The 27111-nt window shown below is 55.8% G+C and overlaps 1 protein-coding gene across 2 annotated transcripts in view; it reads left to right on the top strand.

Moving 5' to 3' along the window:
• The window catches only part of LTBP2 (latent transforming growth factor beta binding protein 2), a 73007-nt gene that overhangs the window by 33189 nt on the left and 12707 nt on the right, over nt 1-27111 (top strand). The window contains exons 5-21 of one of the 2 annotated variants that reach the window (XM_075425547.1): nt 1129-1299; nt 2879-3079; nt 3433-3701; nt 5269-5371; nt 14240-14314; nt 18134-18256; nt 18732-18896; nt 19719-19949; nt 20521-20543; nt 21975-22014; nt 22417-22509; nt 23511-23636; nt 23815-23943; nt 24361-24480; nt 25437-25556; nt 25766-25888; nt 26078-26203. In XM_075425547.1, the coding sequence (XP_075281662.1) occupies nt 1129-1299; nt 2879-3079; nt 3433-3701; nt 5269-5371; nt 14240-14314; nt 18134-18256; nt 18732-18896; nt 19719-19949; nt 20521-20543; nt 21975-22014; nt 22417-22509; nt 23511-23636; nt 23815-23943; nt 24361-24480; nt 25437-25556; nt 25766-25888; nt 26078-26203 (2238 nt within the window). Of the gene's footprint in view, nt 1-1128; nt 1300-2878; nt 3080-3432; nt 3702-5268; nt 5372-14239; nt 14315-18133; nt 18257-18731; nt 18897-19718; nt 19950-20520; nt 20544-21974; nt 22015-22413; nt 22510-23510; nt 23637-23814; nt 23944-24360; nt 24481-25436; nt 25557-25765; nt 25889-26077; nt 26204-27111 lie in introns of both variants that reach the window. The other variant, XM_075425546.1, reaches the window with a different exon arrangement.

Here is a 27111-nt window from a genome sequence, read left to right as displayed (position 1 = left end):
CGAAGGAGGACAGATCAGGGGAGAAAAATGCTGACAGCAGGGGAGAGAAGCCAGGGGGATGTGACAGATGCCTCCCAGTGATGTTGAATATCACCCCAGCATGCTGCCCCGAAGAGAAATTGCCTCTTTCTGCAGGAACGGTGTCTCCCAGCTTCCTCCTTGGTCTGAGCAGCCCTCGAGGTCAGATTGTGCAACCAGCATCTAGTTCTTCCCTTTGGCTGCCCCCTTGGTGCCTTATGACATGAGCAGGGATCAGGCCAGGCTGCTGGGACGTGCAGTTGCTGAGCCTCAGCGCCTCCCCAGATAGGACAGATGCAAGTTGTCTTCAGCAGCTTAGCTCCCCCTGAAGCCGTGATTCCCCAAGGAAGCACCATGTGGCATCTCAGCTCTTACGAGGAGGGCCGTGAATCTGACCAGAGCTGTAATCTGAAAGTGGAGATTGAAATGGGGAGAATGGAGGTTGAGCACAGCAAGGAGGCCACCCACGGAAACAGCTTGCTTGGTGGGCAGGGCTGGAGGGCTCTGGTGTTGAGCCAGCTGGTTCAGGGTTACACAACAGTTCTGCCTGTTGTCCATTTTCCACTAGCCCCCAAGAGCTCTGAGTGCGATTTCCCGCTGTATCTAATCTCAGAATGGTGAGGGATCAGGAGGGGACCACAGGTAACTGCAGGAGGTCAGGGGACGCTTGTAGGGAGACATTGGTTTCCTCAAGCCCTGATGCTCTCTTTGATGGATACCAGTGTGGCTGTTCATGTGGGAATCCTTCCAGTGGTTTAAGGGCAGCCAGTCTCCTGCGTAATGATGTGGCTGGAGAAAGAATATTGTCTAAAGCAGAGAAACACCCTTTATACTGGAGTTAGTGCATGTGTGTCCCTTCACAGGGAGTTATGCCAGTCCAGCTGGGCAGGCAGAGCATACTGCTTGCCATTTTTCATGTGCTGACAAACCCTTACTGATGCTGGAGCAGAGGACAAGCTGGAGTGAGCAAGGGGCAGGGAGAGACACTGCCCTGGGGAGGGATACAGAGCCTGCCTTGCTCTGGGAATGCTTTGGAGCTTGAGCTGGGAATTACCAGCCCCCTGGCCTGGAGGTGCTGTTTCCACTTAGCACTGTCCTTTTTTTTCACAGGGGCCAACCTGACAGAGAAGATTAGGAAGATAAAAATCGTCTTCACGCCCACCATCTGCAAACAGACGTGCCGGAGCGGGCGCTGCTACAACAGCTGCGAGAAAGGAGACACCACCACTCTATATAGCCAAGGGGGGCACGACCATGATCCCAAGTCTGGCTTCCGCATCTGTGAGCACCCTAAGGCCCCCAGCCCACCTTCTCGCCTGCTGCCCCACTCTCCTCCTTCTACCTTTCCTGCCTCTGCAGACTGAGGGCGTGGGCTGCTGTAGGGGCAGGAGGAGATGGCCTCTCTCAGTGCCTTGGAAGATGTCTCCTGGGGTCTTTGGGGCTTACTCCATCTCTGTCTCTGGGGGAGGAAGATAGACTTTGCCTCATTGCTCTCTTTACTGGGCAAGCAACTAGTGTTTCCATCCCACCCCAGGTAGAGGGGACGCACGTGTTTGAGTCAGGCCCGCAGCCAAGCTTCACCGCCCCCTCCTTCTCAGAGCCAGCTCACTGCTTTCGTTGGCATCCAGTCTTGGGGCTGACTTTCATCACCTAATTTCCTCCTGTTCTCTCCTTTCACTCACGTGGCAGCCAGGAGAGCTGGCTGCAGGTTTCAAGCTGTTCTTATAAACAGGGTTGATGAAACCTCTGCTCGCCTTGCGGAGTTGCTGGGATTGCTCATCAGGTCACTGGGTTACCCAGATGTGGGTTGGGCACATCCTCTTGGAGCCAGTTGGTGGGAGCAGCCCACAGGACCTGGCAGGACTCGTCCTCTGAAAGCCTCTGTAACTCTCAAATTCTTTTAACACTGAGAGAGTGCAGTCTGGCTGTTGTGGACACCGACTGATATGAGATTGACAGGAATTTCTACCTATAACCCAGTCCAAAGATGTGTCTCCTCCCCCCAAAACTGGTTGCTGGGCTTGAGCAAATGAACTCAGAGCAGGGTGGGAGCTCATCCCCTGGTATGAACCTGACAAGCCATCCAGCCATGTGCAGCAGCAGCATCTCATCTCACACTGAAATGAGTCAGGAGGATCTATCAGGGAATCCCATGCCTTGTCTGAGTCGCTCACACTGAGAGACGCTCGGTGTTGCTCCAAGCATCTGATGAGGCCAGGAAAGACGTGACTTCAGTTTCATCTGCGGATGCTTTTTCCGAGCCTGTGCAGATGAACTGCTCCAGGTTCTTTTGTCCCACTCCACACTTCTCCCACTTGAGCTGCTGGCAGGGCCAGGGCTGGCCAGGAGACAGGCTCTGAGGATGTGGCTCGCTGCCCGTTCTCTCCTTCTGCCTCTCCCATCCCCACCGAGTTCCCTTCTAGGCTGGGAGTAAAAACCCTGCCAAGTGGGGAGGGGGCGATGCAGAAGAGAAGGAATTGTGCTGACTCGGCTGCATGCAGCTGCTGAAGCTCCTGCCCCACTCCGAGGGGTCCTGCTGTGCCAGCAATGCCTGGGGGGCTGCCCCACGGGGCATGGGTTCCCCAGGCTGGCTGCAGCCTCAGAGCCCAATGGAGGGCTCATCGTCTTCAGCCCGTGACTCCAGTCCCGCGCAGAGCTTGGGGAATATGGTGGTGCAGAGCAGGGACCCCAGGCTGCCTCGAGGCTGCAAGTGCTGACCCCAGCCCAGTGCTGGGCCTGCTCCTTGAGCACCGTGGGGCTAGTGCTGGCCCAGATCCAGCTGCCTGGCCTCCCCCGCCGCCCCTTGGCTAGAGGCAGCGTCTCAGTTTCGCTGCTGAGCAGACCTCTCTTTGCCTTCCAGACTTCTGCCAGATCCCCTGCCTGAACGGAGGGCGCTGCGTGGGCCGGGACGAATGCTGGTGCCCCTCCAACTCCACAGGGAAGTTTTGCCACCTGCCAGCTCCCTCTGTGGAAAAGAAGCAAGGAGGGAGAGCCCCAAAGACCCTGGCCAGCGGCTCCATGAAGCACTCCACCTACACCCTGCCCTTGTCCAATCAGCTGGGTGAGCGTGGCCAGTGGCCTCAGACCTTCCGTTTTCCTCCTACTTGAGTGCTCCTCAGATGTTCTTTAACAAGCCCGGGGAGGTTACTACCTCCTTATAGTTGCCTTTTCAGGACAGACTGTTAGAAAAGTGTTTCCCCTAATTTCTGAAGGGCTCAGCTTGTGGGGAAAGTTTTTGGTAGGTTTGTCCTGGCTTTGGGCCAGAGAAGTATTTTCTCTTAGGTGCAGTCTTCTTCTAGATTACCTGGTGGAGTCAGTCTGCTTCTCCCTTGTGACTTTGTTGATGACAAGATGCTCTTCGGGTGCCAGATTGTTGCCAGTTTGTCACAACTGTGCTATAAACTCATCTTCCAGCTTCCCTAAACCCTTCGCTGGTGAATGTCCACATCAACCACCCTCCAGAGGCGACCGTGCAGATTCACCAGGTGGCCAGGGTGCGGGGTGACGCAGAGGTGTCGGAGGAGAACAGTGTGGAGGCAGTCCTGGTGCCTCAGCTGGCCGCCATGCCTTGGTACACCTATGCCCACGGGAACGGCAACAGCATTGGCACCGAGAGCGGCCAGCAGCAGCGGAGAGCCCCGGGGCTGCTGGGGAGGTGCTTTCGGGAGGCTCTTCATGGGCAGGTAAGGGGTCACCCATCAAGTGTTGGAGCGTGGGTGTGGAGATACGTTTCTTGTTCTGGGGTACGGGTGCATTGGCTTACGGGGCACGGAGGGTGGCCTTTCATAGCGTGAAGCTCTTTAGCATCAGCGTGGGCATCACCCAGGTGCTGTGGGCACGGGCAGCAACGTGTTAGTACTTGGGAAGAAAATCCCTTGTTTTGGCCCAACAGGGAGAGCTTGCTGCCTTGCCCTGACCGGGCTGTGCCCTGGGGCAGCACAGCCCAGACTTGATGGCTTTCACACACAGTCTCGTTAAAAAAGGGTGCCCTATTTATAGCAACATTTACAGCCACACTCTGCGATTATTGTAGGAAACGTATAAAACATAGGAAAATTCCTTTCCCTCTCAGGCGATAAATGAAAGTCTGATTTCCATGGAACGACGCCTTCCTGGGCAGCTTGATCGGGGCTTGGGAAACGAAGGCACGTGAGGGGCTTTCTCACCCCTGTCCCGCGGTCATCGTAATTTCTTATTTTGTCTTTCCCCATATGTTTCTCTTTCGTCACTGGAAAAGCATCGGAGGTTTTTGGCACCCACAGGAACACCTGTGAGCTCCCCTGGAGCAGCTCGTGCTCAGCAAGACCCCCTGGCTGGGCAGCCTGGGCCTTGGCCCCCTCCCCACTGCTCCCCAGCCCTTTCTGGGGGGCTGCTCCCCATTCCCATCCCATCCTTCAGTTGCTCCCATCCAAGCCATTTCTAGTGGGATACGTTCTCAGCCATTCCCTAGTGCAGGAATAAATGAGATCAGACCCTGGGGCTGGAAAAGCCCTGCTCCTCCGTGGGGAGATGGCAGCTCTGGGAGCGGATGACAATGCACAGAGATGCTCGCGGATGCCTGGAGAGGCTGCGGGAGTGCTCGGGGAGGGCGTGGGGGGCGGTGGGGCGTACCCTGGCTGTGCTCGCACCTCACCCAGCCGGGGCGATGCCGTGCCTGGGAGAGGGTGAGGAGCGCGTCGGGGAGCGCTCGCCTCTCCCCGCTCCGCCGCAGCCGAGCAGATCGGATCGGTATGCGAGCGCTGGGCAGGCGGCCACGCGTGCCTGGACTGGGGCCATCGCTGGCCTGCGGGCCACAGCGGCTCCGCTCGGATGGGGAAGCCTTGTAATCCAGAGGGCCTTGCTGGGGGGGCAAGCGGGGCGCGAGGGACACTCGTTTTGCAGAGGAAAGTGCCTGACTGCAGGCTCCCCGCCGGGCGGGAGCGGTGCACCCGTTTTGCTGGCTGATCGGCCCGGCGTGGGGCTGATCTCAGGGCTTTGCCGGGTGATATCATCTCTGGTTCGTCTGCTCTGTTTGATGTCCCCTTCCCCTCCGAGGGGTGCAGTCGAGGCAGTCGTGTGTTTTTCTGTCTGCACAACTGTTTGCTGTCTGAAACAGCGTCGCTGGTCCTGCCGTGTCCCAGCGGAGAGCTGTGCCGGGAGGGCTGTGCCAGCCTCTGACCCCAGGCTATTGTCCCCAGCCAGCCGTGGTGGACAGGCGTGCGTCCCGTCCCCGTCCCGCCAAAGCCTGATCCTCTGGTCCTCTCTCCGCAGTGCACCAACCCCCTGCCAGGGCTGACCAGGCTGGAGGACTGCTGCGGCAGCGTGGGGCTCTTCTGGGGCACAGACCGGTGCCTGGCCTGCCCGCCTCGGCCAGGTGAGTGCTGCCACTGCCAGGGATGGCGCGAGGGGCGGCTGCACCCTCAGCAAGCCAAGATGGCCAGGCTGCCTTGCGCGGCCGAGGGGGCGTGCAGCAGAGCCGCGGGTCCCCTGCCGTGTGGCTCTCCTTCGCCCAGCGTCCTTGGGGACGGGCAGCATGTCCAGGGTGGCACACAGGGCCAGCCTGCTCCGCTGCTGCCCCGAGGAGCGCTCTGGTTTGGGCACCGGCCCCAGGCGCAGCGCTTTCTCCCTGCACTGCCCCAGTGTGGGCGGTGGTTCCCGCCATGCTAGCGCTGCTCCAAGGGAGAACCGGGAAGAGAGCAGACGTGGGTTGAGGAGGTGCGATGCTCGATCGGTGGAGGAGGCTGCAGACTCGGCCCTATAGAGTTACGGGCTTGCTCTGGGCCCGACACGAGCTTGGCAGGGGCTCTGGAAATAACACTACATCAAACAATTGGCAGGAGCGCAGCCGGGGTCCGTTCCAGGGGCACGGGCGTCCAGCTCTGTTTCTGCTGCGCTGGGGAGCCGGACGGACTGATGCAGCGGGAGACGGGGATTCCTCAGTCGCTTCGCTTGGGGTGCTCGGTGATGGGCATGGCCCCTCGCTCTGTGGCCCCATCCCGTGCTGTGGTGGAGAGGCTGTGCTGAAGGACTGCTGGCTGGGGGGAGGCAGCCCCGCGGGCACAGTGGCTCCGGCAGCTGGTGCTGGCCAGGTCTGATGTAGGGCAAGGTGGACATGTCCAACGCAGTGTGGGCAGGGAGCTGCTCGCCTCTCCCCTGCCTGCCTGCCTGCCCCTGTTCATCACTGCCTGGCTGCTGGATCATCACATGCCTTCTTTGCATTTAAAGGACTAAACAGACCCCATGGTCCAGGAGACTTTGACCCCCAAGGAAAGTGGAGGTGGCAGGTTTTGTGCAAGCAAGTGTGGTGTAGGTGCCTTCTAGCTCTGCCCAGAGGCTCTCCCGCTTGCTCGCATGCATGCTCCCAAGAGCTGTTTGCGTCCTGTTGTCCTCCCTCGATTCAGTTCCTCCTCAGCCAGGGCTAGGGCCAGCTGGAGCCAAATTCCTTGCAATCACAGACGAGGTTGTCAGCATCCTGGAACCCAGCGCAGATCTGGGGAGCCCTGACTGCTGTCATCTTCCTGCTCTGCATGGCTCTACTGTGGCCCCGGGCCATGCTGCTACTTGCCTGCCCTCATCCGTGTGCCGGCCCCAAGGGAGCCTTGGGCACACGTGGTATGGGGGTGACCACGGGGTCTCCAGGTTCAGCACAAACAAGGAAATGCCCCACACAGGCCTCAGACCGCTTCTCTTTGTCCCTGGCCTTTGCATCCCCAGTCACGGCTTCCTCCTCCCTGTCTCACAGCACTATCTCTGTTTCTCACCCTGTCTCTCTGTGATCCCCCCATTAGGAAGCAGGGGGGCCACTGCAGTTAGGCTGCAGGTGGCTGCAAAATCTCTGCACCTCCTTTCTCTTTCACCATGCCAGGGTGCAGGTAATCGCTCAGCAGCCAGAGCTGCAGCAGCGATTTGCTCTGCTGGACTTAGATCTTCAGACTTTAAAATGTGTCTCTATCACAGGCTTCCAAGAATTGAGAACAGGCATGAAATACCCCCGTGTACTCCTTGCAGTCAGGCAGCCAGTAGAGCAAATGCACTTAAGAAATGTCTCCTAGCTGCCAGTGGGTCTCACTTCCATGGCTTAGCTCATGCCCTGTGTCCCAGCAGCAGCTGACACTCAAGGGAGTTTGTTACTGCTGGTCTTCATTGAGTGGGCAGATGCTTGTCTGGCTTTTTTTCAGATTAATTCCATGGGGATATGAAAAATGTATCCCTGTGGGTCTTCCGTCTTCCTGTGCCCCAAGAAAATCCCATTCTCAGTCCCTCTGGCTTTGGGCGATAAAAGTTCGCCCTTGGAGACCAAACGGCTCTTGTTGATTTTGGCAGGACTTCAGGCTAGTTGAAGGGGCCGTTTTCATCCTCTTTAATCGCGTGCAAGTGTCTTCCTCCTTTGGCTACCTCTGATTGACTGCCCCGTAACCAGCCCCACATGCAGGAGACCACACAGTGCAAGTGAAGGAAGCTTTAAGGCAGACACTCTGTAGAGGCAGCCTAAGAGAGCCCGGCTGTTGTAGAGTGAGAAGCCCAGATGGCTGGCATGCTTTTCTCTGGCGTGCTGGCTTCGCAGACAAGAGATCTTGCCCCAGAGTGGAGCCAGGGAAACAGTGCTTTGTCCATGATGTTACTGCTCTAGCGAAGCCCTTGAGCATTGTGACCTCTCATTGCCCCATGCCTCCTCTGCCAGGGCTCCCAGGTCCATGCCTCTCCAGTTTGAAGGCATCATTCTGCATCGTTCCTGCCTGTAGACCGCATCCCACACTCACATTTCTTCTGTCTCTGGTCTTGCTGGCCTATGTTGTGCTTGCTCAAAGTCACTGGGCTGTAGTTCAGTGACCTGGTGTCTCGTGCACAGAGATAACATGTCCAGTGGATGTTTCCAGCTTTCTTCTTGGCACTGTGGCCTTCAGACAGAACTTCTCCTTGCGCTTGTATGTCCCGGGGAGGTGTGCATCAGAGCAGACTTGACAGCACTGGGAATTTAATTCCAGCAACTAGAGACAGAAATGGCAGAAGCTAGTTCAGTGTAAACACTTACAAATGTACAGAAGTGCAGCCAGGCAAGCGCTAGACAAATGGAGAACTTGTTTGGATTGACTGTCTGCCCGAGACACTGATTGTTAGTAGAGTCTGGATATGTCCGGATGTCTCTGTCGACTGCAGCTTTCATGTTTGGTACGTGTTTGTGTGCAGAAAAACATCAGAGAAGAAGAAGAATCAGAGGCAGGCATCTGTCCGAACCTGCCATGACTAATCCCCGCTATTTTTTGTGTTTTGCCCAGCATCAGAAAAGCCAAGGCACTTCAATGCTTTGTCTGCATCCTAAGGAGACTGTGTTAAAAGCTGAGTTTAGAATTAAGGTAGGGGTGGGGCTGACCTGGCCAGGACTCTCTGTAGCGGGTGTTACATTAATCTCAGAGGTTTCCTTAGGCTCTACTCAAGCTTTTGGCTGTCTGGTTTGCTGCTGAGAGGGTGTATATTGTTAGGCCCATTCAGAGAAGTGGGCACAGAGACGGGTATTCGAGCAGTCTGTAGCAGAAGTCGCTGGAAGTTTGCTGTTGCTTATGTAAGTGTGAACTGAAGTTGGGATCCTCAGCAGATGTCAGAGATGGCCCTGGGAGAAAGGAAGGAGCTGAGACCTTACTCCATGAGCTGTTGGGGCAAAGGCTGTCACCCAACCCACGAAAGAAAGAGATGAGCCAGAGCCAGGCCCTGGAGAGTGGGAGGACGCCTGCATGCTGTTGTGCAGCTGCAGTCCTTCAGCTCCGTCTGGAGATGGCTGGGTGAAATGTGCTGCGCTGTGAGATAGGATAAATCAGATGGAAACATCCAGTGACCATCCTGGGTCTTTAGTACTTGGAGAAGGTGCTGGACCACACACTGAAAGGCTAGAACAGAGAAGCAGGAGTATATGGGAGCTGGAAGGTAAAACGCGGAGAAGACCGATAGAGGAAAAAGGGAATCAGAAGCTATGTAGAGACACTTGGATGTGGCTGGGAGGAAGCCCAAGAACCAGAAGGGTATTTTAGCAGTGCTGGTGAGGAAGCTGCACTGAAGCAATGTCCTGTCCCATGGCAAGCTCAGGATGCGGGGGCTAGTAGCAGGCACACTGCTGGGCAGAGCTACTCCTGTTTAGCTGCCAGACCATATACTGTTTTGGGATATACAGTGGTCTGTGGAGAAGAACATGCTAGAACAAGGTCAAGAGATGGTCTGTGGAAACTAAAACTAACAAGACCCAAGCTACAGGTTGACACAGACTCCAGGGAGGGTGTGGATTTGGACACTTGGTTCCCTGAAGCCTTGGCCTTCCTCAGGATAAAGGAAACTGGTAGCAGAGAGTTTTTTATGAAGGTGAAGTGAGCCAATCTGCCTGGGGAGGGGAGGGTCACAGCCCTCCTCTGCTACCTCCTCCCTGTCCCTGAGACCACACAGCTCTGTGACCAGCAGCATTCCAGGAGAAGCCCACACCAGTGGTAGACACCCTCTCCCCTGCTGCGCAGGAGCTACAAGTCTCACCTTTCTGCAGGGGCTTGGGGAACTTCCTGGCTGCAGTAGTAAACCTGTGTCTTTCAGGTCCTGGTTTTTCAGTGCCCCCGGTCCCTTATTTCAGGCTGCAGTCAGCCTGAGCATGGGCTGGGCTGCGCACCTACCGGCTGTCCTCGCTGCAGATCTCCCTGGGCTGCTTTCTCTCCTCCTGCTGATGGGTTTTAACTGCATTCAGAAACAAGTCTTTGAAGGCTATTGTTTTGTTTTTATTCCCACTCCCTGTGTTTTTTCAAGTTTTTTGTCCTAGAGAAAAGTCTGAATTTCACTGGAAAGTTGGAACTCATAATGTCTGGCTTGGCGTCCGCAGCACTCGCCAAACAGACCTCCCACCGCGAGAGGGGTGGCAGCTCACCCATGGAGCCGTCATCATCAGAAACACTGAGCGGCTCTGCAAGCCACCCGCTCCCCTGCGCTGTGCCTGCAGGCATTGAAACAGCCACAGGAAGCCCCTTGAAAATCAACCACCTGGTCTGCTCTTGTTGCGATCAGATTGGGGAAGATACAAGAAAAAAAACGTGCAAATATGGGAAGGAGACTACGGAGGGGGCTGGTTCTGCCACCACTACACCGTGTGCCACAGGGATTCTGTCTGGGACAGTAAAGAAGGACTGCAGATGGGGCAAGAAGCTGAAACCTTTGCAAAGTTGTGGCAGTACCAGAGAGAGCGATGATGAACCTGGGGAAGCGCAGCGTTTTCAGGACTGCCTTGTTCTGCAGAGTGCTTGTTTTGCCCATCATTCATGTGCAGCATCGTGGTCTCAGCACACAGCAGCACAGTGTTGCAAAAGCAGGTTTTTTTAGGTACGGAGGTACCTTGTGCCAGCTGGAAGCCACTGTGGGAGCAGAATGAGGTTCTCCCTGTTGAAACAATCCCAAAAGCCAGCAGTAATCACCAGAGTCTTTTTTTCGTTCAAGCATGTTTTTCACCTTGGAGATCTTTATTGACTGTGAGTAGAGCAGAGGGCTTAGTTTCATATGGAAATCAGCACTGGTGCATGCCCTCCTCACCTGTGCTATTGCGGCCTTTGTTGGGGCACTGGAGAAAGTCTTGCAGGAGCCTGCCTACCACAGACCACCTGGAGGAGAGGAGAATCATCATGACAGATCTGGACTGAAGGATTCATGTCCTTTCCCTCTTGTCCATTCTGCCTGGGAACTCAGCTTATCCCCACAGCCATAGCCCTGCCTACTTCTTGGTCTGGCATCTCCAATGCATTTTCTCTCTGGAGGCTGCTGTGGGGTCAGAGCTGCTCAGCTCTTCTGCCAGCGAGTTCAGCAGCTGAGGTCCTCTCTGCAGTGGAGTGAGGTCTTCTCTGCTTCACGCTAAACCAAACTGACATTTGACTGAGTCCGCCACCCTCACCACTCCAGATGCCACAAGACCGTGCACTCTGGCTCCTTTCATCTCCTACATGCTGGAAAACCCAGTGTAAAAAGAGGCACCACAGCAACCCTCACGACTGCACACTCTGTGCCCACTGTGGGCATGGGGAGATGCCCAGGGTCCAGCTGGGGCTGGGGTTCTTCTGTGGAGCTGCTCTAGGGTCTCCAGAAATGTCTGAGTCCTGAAAATGGCAGGAAGGCAAGGTTTCTCAGAGAGATAATGCTTGTTGTGTGATAAATGAAAAGAGTTGAAAGAAATGGGCTAGCTTTCAGCAGCCAAGCATTTCCTCACTTCTCATCTGACCACAGGCTAGCCTCTTCCCTTTTTAACAGAGTGATGTTGGCTGGCCTAAGGCAATGTATTATCTCACCCTACAAACCTTGCCTCACTCAGGCCCTTGTGGCTACCACCACTAGAAGTGGTTTCTTTCCACTTCACCATCAGCCTGAGCTTCTTCATCCCATCTTCAGACAGCATTTGGAGAGCCAGGCCCCTTGGGTAAAGCCACTTCTCCTGGGAAGTGATGGACAACTTAAAGATCATCCCGCTAGGCTACAAAACCCCTCTGCTTGACTTCTGTGCATTCATTTCCTTTCTCGTTCTGTGCTCGAGTATTGTTCTAGCTGGGGACAAAGGTGCTGGTGGGAGTCCTGGGCTGTGGCTGCTTTGTGCTCACCTCCTCCTTTCTGGATCTGTGAGCTTGTAGCATGCATGCTCCCGTGTGAGAGCCCAGCCTCACCGGGGATGCCCGGTGCCTTCAGAGCTTGCAGAAAGCAGCACCGGGCAGTGAGATGAAGCAGAGCTGGAGGGAGCGATGAGGAGAGCCGAGGGGGAGTCTTGGTTTGCAGGCCCATCGCTTCAGTGCAGCGCTTGCGCGGTTGCAGTGCCAGGGAGGTGAGGCCCCAAAATCACACCCTCAGCAAGCCTGAAATCCCTCTGCCTGACAGATGCAGCTCAGCTGCTCTGTCCCCAGCCTCAGGCTCCGGGAGCACCCCTGCCTGGAGAGAGTGTAGACAGACAGACAGACACAGGAGGCCTGGACCACTCTGGCTATGTGTGCTGACAGATTTCTGCCCTCTCCGTTTATCAGATCGGCTTTTTCCCAGGCACTGCCCTTTGCTAGGTTCCAGAGGAATGCCCTCCCACTCCTACCAGCTGTATGGGAGAGGGGTGGATGCTGATCTCCTTTGCAGGAAACTCAGGTGTCCTAAGCTGTTTTTTCAGGGGTTTTTGGCCATCTCTGCTGTAGTTCGGCAACATCAGAGGTCATGGAAGGAAACGGTCCTCTGCTCAAGTAACTAAGTACAAAGCTGCGAGTTAATAGCTTACATCCTCTTGCAGCCACACGCTGTCTTCCTTTGCGGCCAGGTCCTGGCAGAAAGAGAGCAGCCTCCATCCAGTACTTCAGAAACTGTCTTGGTTCCCCTTGGTACAGAGAGATCTGCTCACATTACATTACAGTTATTCTTTCCAGGGAAAGCGGGTTTCTTTGCAAAATCAAGACATTTGTCCGCAGCCTCATGAGTGATTTGCTGCAGTAATGAGCCACAGGTTTCTGCAGACCGGAGTTGTACAAGCACTGAGGTGGCATGAGACCTGCACGCTCACTCCCCCATCACTGGTATTTTCTGCCTTGCCCTCTCCTCAGCAGCATCTGGCGGAGGGATGCTGCCGAATCTGTTTCTCCGCAAAGGCTTTTTGGAGAGGGAGTGGGGCTCTGACACACGTCATCGCTGTTTGATCTCTGGCACGCTTGGCTCCCCATCGGAGGGCTCGCACATAACGATGCTGCTTCGTTTGAGCATCTGTTATCACATCGTGCTGAGGCTGACAGATGCTTTCAAGCACAGTTAATGCCTGTCGGCAGCCCCAAGCCCACAGGCTGTGGTGTGGGAGGACCTGGAATCCCACTGGGGCCCTAAGCCTGGAGCCCGTGAGCCAGAGGCTGTTTATCCATTCTCAGAAGGTTGGAAATGTACCCAGTGAGTCCCAGTATCACCAGCAACTCTCTCGCCCCTAACATCCAGATATTTGTAAGCACCTCTGGCTTACAATTCATGACTGACCTGTTGAAGAGGGAGAACAGATTTTTCTTCTTAGTCATTCATCCAGCCGCTGAGGATCTCTCTGCATCTGGAAAACCCTGTAGCTTCATTTAATATACCTGGGGAAATCAGGCTTGTTATTCTCCTTCCTGATACAGGCTGGTGAACAGCTTGTTGTCCTCCTGTCTTTTGTTTCACAAGTGCCTTTACCCTATGAGGCTGTCCCTACCTTTGCAGTTCAAAGTGTCCTGGAATGGCTTTAAACTGCATTATAGGATCAAAGTGTCCAGGACAGAGTTACGGACATGCCTGTTCTCTGCCCCCAGCACAATGTTTGTGTTCTTAACCTTTGCAGGTTCTTTCTGACCATCTCCTGCCGCAAGGCTGGGCGCAGTTTCTCCCTGGTTCTCGAAAGCTGCAATGCGTTAGGAATCTGCCAGCTCCTTGAAATGGCTATTGCCATGGAGGCCTTTCCGTGTATGACAGCAGCGTGTGAGCTACTGTTACCAGGCAGGAGGAATTTGAGTGGTGGGAATACGGCTGGACAGTCATTGAGCTGTTACACGCACTTCTTGTTTCCAAGCATACGGTCCAGAAAGTTAAAAAGAAACCCCACCCTAGGAAAATCCCGTCCTTAGGCAAAGCACCCTTCTTCCTACCCCACCCTGTGCTTACTCACTGCCCAGCCTGTCACCCCCTGGATTCCCTTTCCCTTGGTCCAAAATATGGTGCCTAAATTTGACCTCCTTGGAATTTATGAGCCACATTTTATTTGCCTTTAAAAAATTTGGAGAGATGTAATTGTGCACATTATAGGCCGTTTTGAAACCCACAAAACTATTTTAAGCAGCAATTTGAAATTTTCTTTGATGAGAGTGATTGGGGCAGGAAATCACATGCAATAAAAAAGGAGGAAAATGTAATAAATGGGCCCTGGGCTATTATTTTAGCATCTTGTCAAGGACCTCTGTCATTCCTTTCACTCCGATCCCTCTTGTCATGTGCTGCCTGGCTATCCAAACTGGCCTGGGACGAGCCGAGCTGACACGGTGATAGATATGAAGCACAGAGTCACTATTTTGGCACCTTCCAAACAGCAGAAGACACTGTTTGGGAAATGTAGCTGCTCCCACCTTTCCCTCTGCCCTGGGAGTCATCAGAGGCTTGTCCAAGGCAGAGCTAGGGACCCCTCTCCCTCCCGCAAGGAGGGCAGAGAGAAGATAGGACGCTGGTGGCTGCCGATGTCCCACACTGTTTGCTTTCTTCCCAGCACACCCTGTGATTGAGAATGGGCAGGTGGAGTGTCCCCAGGGATACAAGAGGCTGAACCGGAGCCACTGCCAAGGTAAGGATGCTGCTTTCATATCTCTCTCTCCTTCCCACATCCAATGTCAAAGTTGTAATTATCTACACAAGTAAAATGCTATTATCTAACTCCCTGATATAGATCGGCGAAGAATGCAACTTACAAAAATCTCTCTGCTTTCATCAAAAATCAAAGAAAACCAGGTAACACTGGTAACATGACTCAGCTGATAAACATAGTCAGCGCATAGTTGGGCCAGCACGAGAAAACTCACCTGTTAGGTCCTACTGACTCAGTAAGGACCTATGTTGCTGCTCTGCTAAGTGTGAGTGTAAAAGCACTTCTCCCATAGTCTGAAGCAGTAGAAATGCTGTTGCCTGAAAACATTTGGGAAGGTTGTCGGCCTGTTCAGTTGTTCATTTACAAGTGAGAGAGTGCCATAAAAATGATTTCTTCTGGTCCGAGTGTGTCATTTGGCCATGCTGCCCGGCTGTCCTCCCTGCGCAACGCTGCTGGGGTCTGTCCATTTCTCACTCTGTCCTTCAGCTCCATAGGAGGAAGGCGGCATCTCTCCGCTTTTCTTTCTGATTCGTGTTTATTTGTCATCTCTTGGACCCACAGTGCTTGCGGTTTACATGCTCTGACTGAAGTGGAATTTTATGGTTCCTTCTCGTGATTCATGATAAGCTGAGAGGTGTCATCTCGAAGAAGCAGCAGGGAGCCTGGGCCCTGGCCTTGCAAACCCGGGGCTGACAATCTAATGACTCATCTCTTTTAGCTGGGACTTTCCACCATCCTTAATTAATGAATCAACCTCCCCACGTTGTCCTGGGGGAGAACTTTCAACAACGCAATGGCTTCTATTCTCCTCCGTGCTCAGATCTCATTCCTTATGCAGCCACAGACAGTGCTACGGGTATGAGGAGCTACCCAGAGACATCGAATAGGAGTCGGTGGAGCAGGGCAGCTGGAGGGACTCGTGTCAGTGAGCAGAGACCTGCAATGCCTGCTCTGGATGTGTCCCCTCTGGAGCAGAGGGAGGCTCAGAGGAGCAGAGGGATTCCTTTCCTTTCCTTTCCTTTCCTTTCCTTTCCTTTCCTTTCCTTTCCTTTCCTTTCCTTTCCTTTCCTTTCCTTTCCTTTCCTTTCCTTTCCTTTCCTTTCCTTTCCTTTCCTTTCCTTTCCTTTCCTTTCCTTTCCTTTCCTTTCCTTTCCTTTCCTTTCCTTTCCTTTCCTTTCCTTTCCTTTCCTTTCCTTTCCTTTCCTTTCCTTTCCTTTCCTTTCCTTTCCTTTCCTTTCCTTTCCTTTCCTTTCCTTTCCTTCCCTTCCCTTCCCTTCCCTTCCCTTCCCTTCCCTTCCCTTCCCTTCCCTTCCCTTCCCTTCCCTTCCCTTCCCTTCCCTTCCTGTGGGAAGGAAGCCAAGTGGGACCACCCAAGTGGGACCAGCAAGAAGGATGGCACTGGAAGGGATAGTGTGTTTGCTAGACATGAGGCAAAGACTGTCTTGGAGGCTCGGTGGTAGGGAGGTGTGCGTGCACAGCGGTCACTGGACGGGACACACACCGGCACCTTGGTGTGCATATATCCTTGGTGTCTGTATATACTTGGTGCCTGTTGATGACTCAGGTCATTTCTGCTCACCAAGCACCAGGGTAAATCAGCCTGCACCTTTCCACTGCAGGCTGCCTGACCCAGCGTGGCTGTTTCTGAGGATTGCCGTCAGGCTTTTGTGGGGTGGGAAGAAGCAGCTAAGACAGCATACAGATCTTGGTTTTTGGTCCCTGAGGCTGCTTCTTGTGGGCTAGCCCTGTCCGCGGCATGCTGCAGGGGGTAGGAGCTCATGGCCCCAAACGTGCCTGCCTAATTCTGTTTCCTGTGGGGATTTTCACTGCAGGTAGGTCATCTGCTGCCAGTGGAACAGAGGGGATTGGACTGAGGCCGGGACGTGGCCCTGTTTTAAATTAAGCTCTTAAAGCCCAGTCCTTGGTGCTTGTTTGTTTTGTGCTCTCATTACTCTAATCCCTTCAATCCCTTTGCTTATATGGAAGCCAAACACTTCATCCAGTTGGTGTGTCGAAACGACATGGTGCTCCAACCGTGCCGGGGAGTGACAGCGATGAACCCTGAGGCTCCTCTGGAGAGCCCAAGCCTCTTCTCTGAGTGGGGTTCCTGGCACATTTGGAGTCTGGCCGCTGGTTGTTCTCATGAGCTCTGTCCTGTGCTTGGTATGGAGCAGGAAACCATTACATTATACAGCCAAATCCTGCTCCTCCCTGGCCTGCTGCGCATCCCTGTAGCGTTGGTACTTCCAACTGACTGAACATCATGGCGTGGTCTTGATGGTCCCTATGTGTCTCAGACATGTATGGGGCAGCCGGTGGGGTGAATGGGGGAGTTTTAAGAGCACAGCACTGGACCTCTCAGGTCATTAAGTCTGAACTCCAGCTGTCATAGCTGGCTGTGTGACACCCCCACTTCCTCCAAGCAATGATGCTTCGGCTCCTGGGAATGAGGTAGTGCTGGGGAAGCCATTCCTGAGCCTAGCTGCTCTCAGTCAGGCTCTTCCAGAGTCTCCATTCTCCCGAGTCTCCCAGCAGCCCGCCTCTGCACCCCTTCCACCTTGAGATAGTCTCTAGAACTCTGCTGGGTGCTCGCAGGGCACCTGAGGTCTCACCAGAAGCTGGTACACTGGCATTGAGACTGCCCTGTGTGTTTGGAAAGTGTCTGGCATGACGCTGCCTAGCATCACATTGGCATTTCTTGGTCTTGGCAACTTGTGGCTGTCCTATGAGCAGTGGATGTGTCCAAGCCCCTCTCACTGCCTGCTCCCACCTCTTGGTTTGTAGTATATGTTCCTGTGATTTGTCCCGGGGTGGTGCTGAGGTTCATCCCACTCCTGCCACTCTGTGCTCCCAGCCAGCTCTTCCTGCACTGCTTGTGCCTCCTGACAGAGCACATTTCTTCAGCACACTGACTTTTCTGGGCCAGGCTCTCTAGTAAAGATAAAAAGCTACATCAATCCATGAGAAGGGCTCACTGCCTTCAGCTCCCCTTTATGCACATTTTGCCAATCCCTGTCTTCTCTGGCTTAGCTTTTACATTCCTACATGGTGCTGTAGGAAAGGCTTTATTACAGGTCAAATGGGTGAGCCTGATGGTGTTTCCCTGCGAGAAGCCCAGCTCCCTTCCCGAAGACTGTGCCTGATGCATGCTGAGTCAGGGGCAGAGGCAGAGCTTGAGGCAGGGCTTGAGCTTGATGACTTCCCACTTACTCGACCTCTTGCTGGAAGAAGACACTACAGTGGTGAGCCACAGCCTGGGCCACCATCTCTCTGCCTCTGGATGGGATCCGTCACTGCCCTCCCTGCCTGCTGGCACTGAGTTTCTCAGCAAGGATTCTCCATGGATGATGGCTCCATACGACCAGGACTGGGGATCGGGTGAAAGGACAAGACTCACCAGTGTAGGCTTGCAAACGACAGCCGTGGTGGCCGCAAGAGTGACCCCACCGGGGTGGCTCACCGTAGGGGCCACATGTGTTTTCCACAAGGACCATGAAGCTTCGCAGTCATTCACAAGCCATCCCTGCAGCTGCAGCGAGCGAGCTCTGCACCACAGATGTGGGACTGCTGTCGCCGCGGAGGACATAAAATTACTGTACAGATGGAGAAACAGGCATTGTAATCTTATCGTTTACTGACTCATTGTTATTACTGCTGTTCCGTCGTGCAGAGGCTGCCTCGGACACCAGCCCGGCTGAGACACCCTTGGTCCATGGCGCCTCAGTGGGAGGCGCTGGGTAGGGGCTTCAGTTCACCCTCAGCTTCCTCACATCTCACCAGGCTGTCTCCTGTCCACAGATATCAACGAGTGCTTGATGCAGGGCCTGTGCAAAGATGCCGAGTGTGTGAACGCTCGTGGCAGCTTCCGCTGCACCTGCAAGCCTGGTACCATGCTGGACCCCTCCCGTAGCCACTGCATCTGTGAGTGCTCCGGGGAACCCCTCAGTTTGGGAAGAGGTCTGAGCAGGGCCCTACGGCTGAGTGGAGGCTGCAGCATGCTTTGCGTCTCTTGCAAGTCCGGTTGAGTTATGCTGTCCTGCACTTGTGTGCAGGAGGGATCCCCATGCCTCGGGCCCCCTTCATGCATTGTTCTTCCCCATTGACGTCTCATGGCCTCTGCGGAGCCTGGCGGGGACGTGCCTGTGGTGCAGCAGCAGAGGACACAGCTTCCTGGGTTGAGAGCTCCCACAAGAGCTGGATTTGCCTGGGGCTGGTGCTGCTGGGAGGATGGTCTGATGGGTGAAGGCCAGGGACTGTTCTGAGGAGAGGATGGGGCAGCCCTCAGGACAGACTGGCAGACATGGGCAGAGAAAGGCGTGAGGGGGAGAGACGGAGCGTCTCTCTCTGCAGAGCATAGAGCTTGACCTCTGGCACTGACCCTGCCATTGTGTTTCAGCGGACAAAGCGGTGTCAATGGAACAGGGGCTGTGTTACCGCTCGGCAGCTGGAGGTGTGTGCTCCTTCCCCCTCTCCCACCGCATCACCCAGCAGATCTGCTGCTGCAGCCGCGTCGGCAAGGGCTGGGGGAAGAACTGTGAGGAGTGCCCCATGCCTGGCTCAGGTGAGACGTGCCCGCTTCAGCTTTGCCTGCTCTGGTTAGACTGGGGTTTGGGCTTGCCTGAACTTGCTGTCACGCAGTCGGCTGCAGGACGCAGAGCTGAGCAGTGCAAATGCTGGCCTGCGAGATGGGTACAACAGCCCAGGAAGCAGGCCTAGATAGTACTGGGAAGACAGAAAAATCCCTGATGGGAAACCACTCTGTATCAGAGGGAAAGCACAGCCGTGTCTGTGCCTGGCTTTGCTTGACAGCCCTTTTGTCTCTCATACATCTTCTGCTGGGGTGAGAGCCAGGTGAGGATGAGTTTGGTATATCTCTGCGTGGGGCAGGATGGAGGGGAAAGCACCTAAATCCTCAGGGCTGGGAAAAATCTTGGTGTGGTTTGTGCAGAGCATCCTGAGTGATACGCAAAGTGCTCAGTGCCCAGGTACCTGGGGTTTGCTTTTCTCTGTTCCCTTGCTCAGCTTGTACCTTCCTGTGGTATGAACCCTTCCTGGCAGTACTGACCAAGGGGGGGAATTTAGTTTTTGGTGTCTAGGGGTGCCAGCCAGTCCTGTTAGAAACCCACCCTGCCCTGTGAGCAGATTCCTTCTGCTCAAAGCATCCACCCACTGTAGCCCAGATGTGTTTCTGTAAGGATTTAACTCTTACAAATCTGCAGAAAATTGTAGGATGGGAAGAAATTGTACATGCCTGTCCATCTTCACTCCTTTATTCCACTTGTCCCACCATCATGCCTGGGTGTGATAAGCCAGGTGATCCCTGCACCAGCCTCTTGCTTCCAACCTTTGCCCTCTGAAGCTTTGATTTGATTTTCCCTCGCAGAAGCATTCAAGGAGATTTGCCCAGCAGGACATGGCTACACCTACTCCAGCTCTGATATCCGCCTGTCAATGAGGAAGGCAGAGGCAGAAGAGCTGCCCCTCAGCTTGGAAGAGCAAGGGGAGAGCAGCAACTGGACACTGAACTGGGCAGCAAGGAGACAGCAACTGCAGGACAGCCTCCGTGGAGGTGTACTGGAGGCATTCCCCCACCCTGGCACCTCAGCAGGAGAGGGTAGCGTGGGGTGTACTGCTTCAAGCTGCTCCATCTGGGCCCCTAGCAAGGGTGGGCACATTCCCAGGTCTTGCCATGCCCCCATGGATGGACTTCTATCAGATAAGGGCTTTCTACATCTGTATGAATATCCAAGGTGTTCTTCAGCCCTATTGATGTCTCTGAGGCATGAGACACCATGTCTGCAAGCCTTAGGAGAGGAGGCTGAGTGTTTCAGGCTCCTGCAACCGCATTTTTGCAGTTGGTGCTGGCTAGCCAGGTTGCCTCCATGGGGACCTCAGGTCTGTGTGGCAGCCCTGGCACTGCAGTCGTTGGGCTTTTGTCCAGCCCAGCTGGAGGGAAGCATGACCAACTGTTCATGCCAGCACCTGGTGAGGCGGAAGCTCCTGGGGTCTGTGCAGTGCCAGGAGAGGAGTCCAGGTGTGTTGGCTTTGGGAACAAGCTGTTGTGGAGGAGCATGAGGGACTGAGAGGCAGTGTCTTAGAGGTGGGGTGAAGTTAGGGCAGCCAGGGTTTGAGGAGGATGCCTTCCTGCCTTGTCTCTACTCACCATACACTCTTTCACTTTGCAGGTGAAGTTTCTCCTGCTGCACAGGTGAGTAAGGTTCGTCTTGCTGCATCTGGGTGCATCCATGGTAGCTTGATGGGCAGGAAGGGGGATGTCATACTAATAGGTGACAGGGAGTTGTGAAATATCAGAGAGAGCAATAAAGAGAGCAATCAGCTGCTGCTGGAGGAAACAGAGTAGGAACTACAAAGCCTACCACCCTGGCTGAGTTGCCGTGGCTGTAGGCACTGTGCCATGTGCCTGCTCAGCCCTTGCTAAGAGGCCATTAGCTCAAAGCAACAGGAGCTGGGAGCTCTGCTGCACTAGTGCGTGGTCAGTGTTGACTCCAGCTGGCATTCGCTGGAGCTGGGGTAGGAGCCCAGGCTGCTGTCAGCCTGGCCTGGCTGCGGGGCTGGGAGGGTGCCAGGGGAAGGGGAACTGCTGCAGACAGCTTGTGGAGCACTCCTCTTGCACAGCCCGCTGTCATGTTTAAGCCCAGCTCACAGACAGGTCTCCCTGTGTTGGCGTGGGCACAGTGGAAATGCCACTGGAGCAGTCGGGGCAGGGGTCTCCCACACTGGCTGGGTGAATTCACCCTGTCTGACGGGAGCAGCCTGGGGACTGATTCTCTGCCAGACTCTCATGGGGCTGAGTTTCCTTATTATGAGTCTCACTTGAAAAATGTGTGTCTCTTGATCTCTGCTGTCACTAGAAGTTGGGCCATATCTGTCCTGATGATCTCTGTGCCCCTCCTTGCTATAGCAGCCCAGTCTTCAGAAAGTACTTGTTGCACCTCTGAGAGAGGGGACAGCACTGCCATCATCACTGCTTCATAGACATGAAGTGACTTGCCCAAGGACGCATGAGAAATCTCAGGACAGGGCAGAAAATTGAACCAAAGCTTCCAGATTTGAAGCAGGGCTAGTGTGGGACTTTTGTTGCTCAGCTGCCTGTTTTCTTCATCCATTGCAGATAGGTCCTTGGAGCAGAGACCCAGGCTGCGCTCCAGCATCTCCTCTGGCAGCCATGAGTTTGTCAGGAGGGGATGCTGAGAAAGAGCATCTAGCACCAAGCACCCTTCTAGTAGGCAGCACTGTTGAGGCAGGTCGAAGGAGTGGCTGTCCTCAGCCCTCCAGAGCCGTCAGTGACAGTGGCAGTTTTTACCACACCCAGATGCCCTTCCCGGGCACCATGTGGAGATGCCTGCCCAGTAGCAGTACCCTGGGTCTCACCTGCATGGCATGCTGGCACGGACGCTCTGTGGGCAGCCCCTGGACATGGCCAGGAGCTGTTTTACTTAGGATGATGCTCAGGAGAGAGTGGCCCTACCAGCTGCACCCAGCTGTGGCAGCTTCTTCTCCCAGGATGGTGTCTTGAGGAGCAAGAGGATCCAGGAGGTGGGTGGGAAAATGTCTCAGGGATGCTGCGTCCCAGCTACATGAACGTGGATGGAGGCAGTCCTGTGTTTCTGTCCCTCAGGGCACTGCTGATGCCACCGCAGAGCCCGCCACGCACAGAGGTGAGTGCCTGGCTGGTGGGAGTGCAGGGCGGTCGTGAGGAGGAGGGTGGGGCAGCGAGGAGGGAGGAGGGCTGGGAGGCTGTGAGCTGTGCCTCCGATGCTGGGCAGGACAGGCTCCTGGCTGGGCTGGCTGCGGGGCAGCATGGGGGACCCCCGCCACACTGCAGTGGCTGGTGTGGGGCTGTAGGCATGCGAGGAGGTGGTGGATCTCCAGCGAGGTGGAGGAGACTGTGTTAAAGAACAAGATGATGAGGTTGTTGCAGCCTCCCTGTGGCCCCTTCCCGTGTGCTCTCTCGGGGCTGTGGATGCGGGGACACCCAGCATGGGTAGACATGTCTTGGGCAGACATGTCTTGCTTGATTTCAGGGGCTGGATCTCACCTCTCTTCTTCTTCCTCAGCAGAGGAAGAGGAGTCCTGGCGTGGGCCTCCCCAGCCTGGCCCCACCACCATCTGGGATGCTGCTTCTCCAACACAGATGCCAGCGCAGGGCTCGGGTGTGTGTCCACCGCTCTCAGGGATTGCTCTCCTTTCTCTGCCTGCCACTGTGGGGGAATTGTCCCCTAAGCTCTGCCCAGGGGCTCTCTTCCTTCCGCAGCCACCTTGTCTTCTCACATGCCCCACTTGGCTTTCCAAAGACAAGTCCCTGCCTTACCACCCTGGGGTGTTGTCCCAACCTGATCCCAGGTGCCGCCAGCCAGGGAAAGCCGGCCGGCTGTGGCAAGGCACGAGACCGGTCCCGTACATGGAGCAAAGTGTTTGGCTCTCTGGGTCTCGCTTGGACAGTGCAGCGGTGGCTGCTGGGCGAGGGGGATCACGAGCCCGCTCCAGTGGCTTTGGCCCCGTTCCCCCCGCGGCGTGGGCTGACTCATCGGGAAGGGGGAGCGGGGGGAGGCATGTGGCTCCCGGGGCAGCTTGTTTACTGCGACGGAAACAAGGGCCCTCTTGTTCCAGGCTTGCTGAAGTGTCTGGGAGCGCGGCCCCTGCCCTCCGCCGGGGGCTGGAGCACCTTGGGGAGCAGGCCTGGCGGAGGCACCTTGCTGAGGAATGCGTGTTCCTCAATAGCCTTTTGTGTGGGGTTGGGCTGGCCCCCCCCCGGCTGGCTCAGTGCCGAGGGGTGTGTGGTGCCCCGCTGCCCCCCCACTCCTGCCTGCACCCCATGGTGGGGGGGGAGCCCTGCTGTCACCCCAAAAGGAGCCCACTCACAGGTGCCAGGCTCTGCTGCCAGCCCTCCTCCAAGGCATGGGACTGGCAGGCTTCCTCACCACCCTCCTGTGGGACCAGGACGCAGGTGGGCAGTGCAGGGGGCTGGGGCATCCTGGCTGGGCTCATGCCAGAGGAGGTGGCAGGGTCTGCTGCGTCCTCCCTGCAGCCATATGGGTGCAGGCTGCAAGGGAAAGAGCAGCCTCCCCAGGCATGGTGCGGGGGACACAAGGCCGATGCTGGACACCGGACACCCTTTCAGTGCTGCCCCCAACCCCCTGCTCTCTCCTCCCAGGTGTCAGCACCTGTGCTTCTTCACCCTTCTCCTGCGGAGCTGGTGCTTGCGTGCTCACCTCTGAGGGATACAGCTGCTTGTGCCACCCTGGCTACACGTTGGACCCCAGCCGCCTCCGCTGCATTGGTAGGTTGGCATCTCTTCTGCCTGCTGGGCCTTGACAGACCGTTCAGCCCTTCAGGCTCTGGGGTAAGGTTTTCTGGCAGCTCTGCTGAGCCCCTGCCTGCCTGTGGCACCGTGGGGCTGGCAGGGGGCTGGCAGGCAGCTGCGGGTGCTGACTGTCTCCTTCCTTGCCTGGGCACAGATGAAGATGAGTGCCTGAAAGACCCTTGTGCTGGAAGAGGTCGCTGCATCAACAGCGTGGGCTCCTATTTGTGCCTCTGCTACTCTGGGTACACCCTGGCTGTCTCCGAGGGCAAGCAGAGCTGTGAGGGTAGGTGGTGTCTGCCTGGCACAGGGCTGCCCCCTCCCCAGGGTCACCCGTCTCCCACCCTCGCACTCTCCCATGCACATGCACACACACATGGGTTCATGCACACAGTGCGCATAGAGTGCACGCACATGTGCACGCCTGTCCACCCTCCCTCCCTGCAGGCCTGCCCGCAAGCAGCCTGATCCATGGGGACCACCCTCTCCTGCTCGCTCAGGGACAGGACCTTGCCTGTGGTGACCTGGGCAGGAGCCTGTGATGCCAGCCCTGATGACTGCTTCGTGGCAAGGGGGGTGCAAAGACAGATGGGTGATGGAGGAGAGGCCTGGCACGGGTCCCCCTGGCAGCTCCTCTCCTGCACCCAGCCTTCCCCATGCTGGAGGGGGAAGACTTCAGGACTGTCTCCCTGTCCGCTGCCAGATCGAGATGAATGTGAGCAGCCCTCGACGTGCCGAGGACAGCGATGCATCAACACCCCTGGCTCCTACCGCTGCGAGTGCAACGAGGGCTTTGCCATGGGCCCCAGAGGACAGTGTGAAGGTGAAGCTTGCTGCTCCCTGTTCCCCTGCCCCTCCAACCCACCCTGTGCAGGGCTGAACACCTTTCCTCACCACTCCGTGTCTTCTCCTGGAAGGGAGGAAGGACCCCCCCCAAGTTTGTCTGCCTTGTGCTCCTCCCCCCCATGGAGGGTTGTGTGTCCTCTCCTCTGCAGGAGAGGACAGGCTTTCCTGGGCAGAGAGAGAGAGAGGTGTGCTCCCAAGATCCTCTCCCACCTCCCCAGGGAGATCCCCCACGACCAGCCCACGCCAGCTTCCCATTCTGGGAGGAGATGTCTGTCCATTTTCATGCCACCTTGACTCTGTCACCAGACCCTCGTGCCGGCAAGCGGACTGCAGGGAGACCAGGCTGCAGAAACTCAGGCCACCTGTCCCCACAGCATCCCGCTTACATGGCACGACCTGGCCCCTTCAGAGTATTCGACCTTGTGAACATACGATGTGCCTGATCAAAGATCCCCCTATCTCAGTAGCTCATCTCCAACAGAGAGTGGGAGACTATTTTAGGAGGCAGTACGGGAAACGGGGCATGCACAGAATGCTGCTCCCCCTGCACGGCCTCCAGAAAGCCCGTGCCTTAAGGACTTCCTGAGCTGGAGGCTGCATCCTAATCATAGTTATGAAAGTCCCTGATGAAAAAGCCCTGCACAGATGTTCTCTGATCCCTTTCTCTGCCCATGAACATTCCTGGCCTTGGCAGCATCCTGCGGCAGTGAGTTTTGCTGCTGGATTATGTCAGCCCTCAGGTGTGGGTGTAGGATCTTGAGTGATAAATGGGACTATAAGAAGTGTTGCGCAAGCCGTGGTAGGCTTGTCTCACCTCCTCTTGGGCATAGCTGTCCCCCGGAGGGGCCTCTGAGGATCTGGCTGGAGGGGGCATCCTGGAGAAGGCTGCACTGTTCACCTTTGGGAGCCTGAAAGGAGTGTGTTTCTTGGCAGATGTCAACGAGTGTGTGGATCCCAGCCCTTGCCGCAGTGGGAAGTGTGTCAATACACTGGGATCCTACAAGTGTGTCAGCTGTGGGGATGGCTACCAGCCCAGGAACGGGAGATGTATTGGTGAGGAGCTCGGGCTGTCTCTGGGCAGCACCCTCGCCTGCCGCAGCAGTGCTTCCTGCAGGCCTCATAAGGAGCAGGAGCACAGGCAGCACCCTTATCCTGCAGGCAGCCAGCCTGCGTGGCCAGGACACAGCACCCTCGTGGCTTGGGTGGTAGGGATGGCCCCGAGCACCCCCCCATGCCACGTTGCCCTCTGCTGTGTCACGCAGACGTGGACGAGTGCCTTGTGGAGGGGACTTGTGCTAACGGATGGTGTGTCAACCTGGATGGCTCCTTCCGCTGTTCCTGCTACCGGGGCTATGAGGTGGCACCTGATGGGAAGAGCTGCCAAGGTACCAGGGAGCCGTGAGTCCAGATGCTCTGAAGTGTCATGCACCCAGTTCAGAGGTTTCCCTGGGCTCACTTGGCTCTGTCCAAGTCCTGGCCACCATGTTGGCTGGTTCTCTCAAAGCACCTGCCCCTGGTCATGGTTGCTCGGCATCTTTCCCACTCATCCCCCCCTCCCTTGTGTGCTCATGCAGACATCGATGAGTGCACAGCCCAGGCTGCCTGTCCCTCCGGACTCTGCCTCAACACCGAGGGCTCCTACTCCTGCATGGCTTGTGACGCCGGCTACGCCGTCTCCAGAGATGGCCGCACGTGTGAAGGTATCTCTTTCCCAGGGGCAGAGAAGCGAGTGCTGCAGGGAGTGAGGGAAGAGACATTGCCATAGCTGGGTTATTCGCAGGGCCTGGGGACTTCTTTAGCCTCAGGATCCTGCTGCAGCTCTTTAGCTCTCTGGTCAGTGGAGAGCATGGGGGGCTACAAGGGGGTGTCACCTAGAGCAGCAGGAAGGTGATCTTCCTCACGCAGGAAAGGGATGCGGGGGAAGGACTCGATGAGACTCCTGGACTAATGATGACACAGGGGATGCTGACAAAGGCCAGAGAAGTACAGGAGGCTTGGAATATGGGCAGAGAGGAGTTGAGTGTGGTTCAGTTCAGCACTGTGGGCTTGGGAGCATGTGCCCCAAATGTAGGTCCTCAACAGAGGGAGAAACCTCGGGTCCGCAGCCAGTGAGAGACTGTGGCCACCCAGGTTTCATCATTTTTCCCCAACCCCTAATGTAACTTTGGCATGTTTAAAAAGGAAGGCTTAGTTCAAGGGCTCTGCTGTGCCAGGTGCATGTGGCAGAGAGTTAACACCAACATCCATCTGTGTTGGTCGTATTGCCACGACGTGAGAGCGCTTTTTCCTAGCCTTGTCCCAGCAGAGGCAGGGAAACTGCCTCCCTGATGGCTGCCCCCAGGGGACATCCTAGGCTTGAGATGGCTTGATGCAAATTCCCTGTTTGGGGCAAGGGAAGGGAGAGGGCAGAGCTGTCAAAGGTATTTGTTTAAAGATTGGCCATGTGCTGTGAATTTCTCTCTGGAGCACTGCAGAGCTCTGCAGCCTGCACATAGCTGGCAAACAGAAGATCTTGCCTTTGATGTGACTCTCAGAAGACCCCCCTGCATGGGGGCCTCCAGTAGGGGAGGAGAGGAAGGCTTTCCTCCCACTATTCTCCTCTGTTTTG

Source organism: Opisthocomus hoazin, chromosome 7 (genome assembly GCF_030867145.1).
Source record: "Opisthocomus hoazin isolate bOpiHoa1 chromosome 7, bOpiHoa1.hap1, whole genome shotgun sequence".
In the NCBI taxonomy this organism is placed as follows: domain Eukaryota; kingdom Metazoa; phylum Chordata; class Aves; order Opisthocomiformes; family Opisthocomidae; genus Opisthocomus; species Opisthocomus hoazin.
The sequence above is the reverse complement of the archived record's forward strand: the minus strand, read 5'-3'. Positions and strand labels throughout refer to the sequence as shown.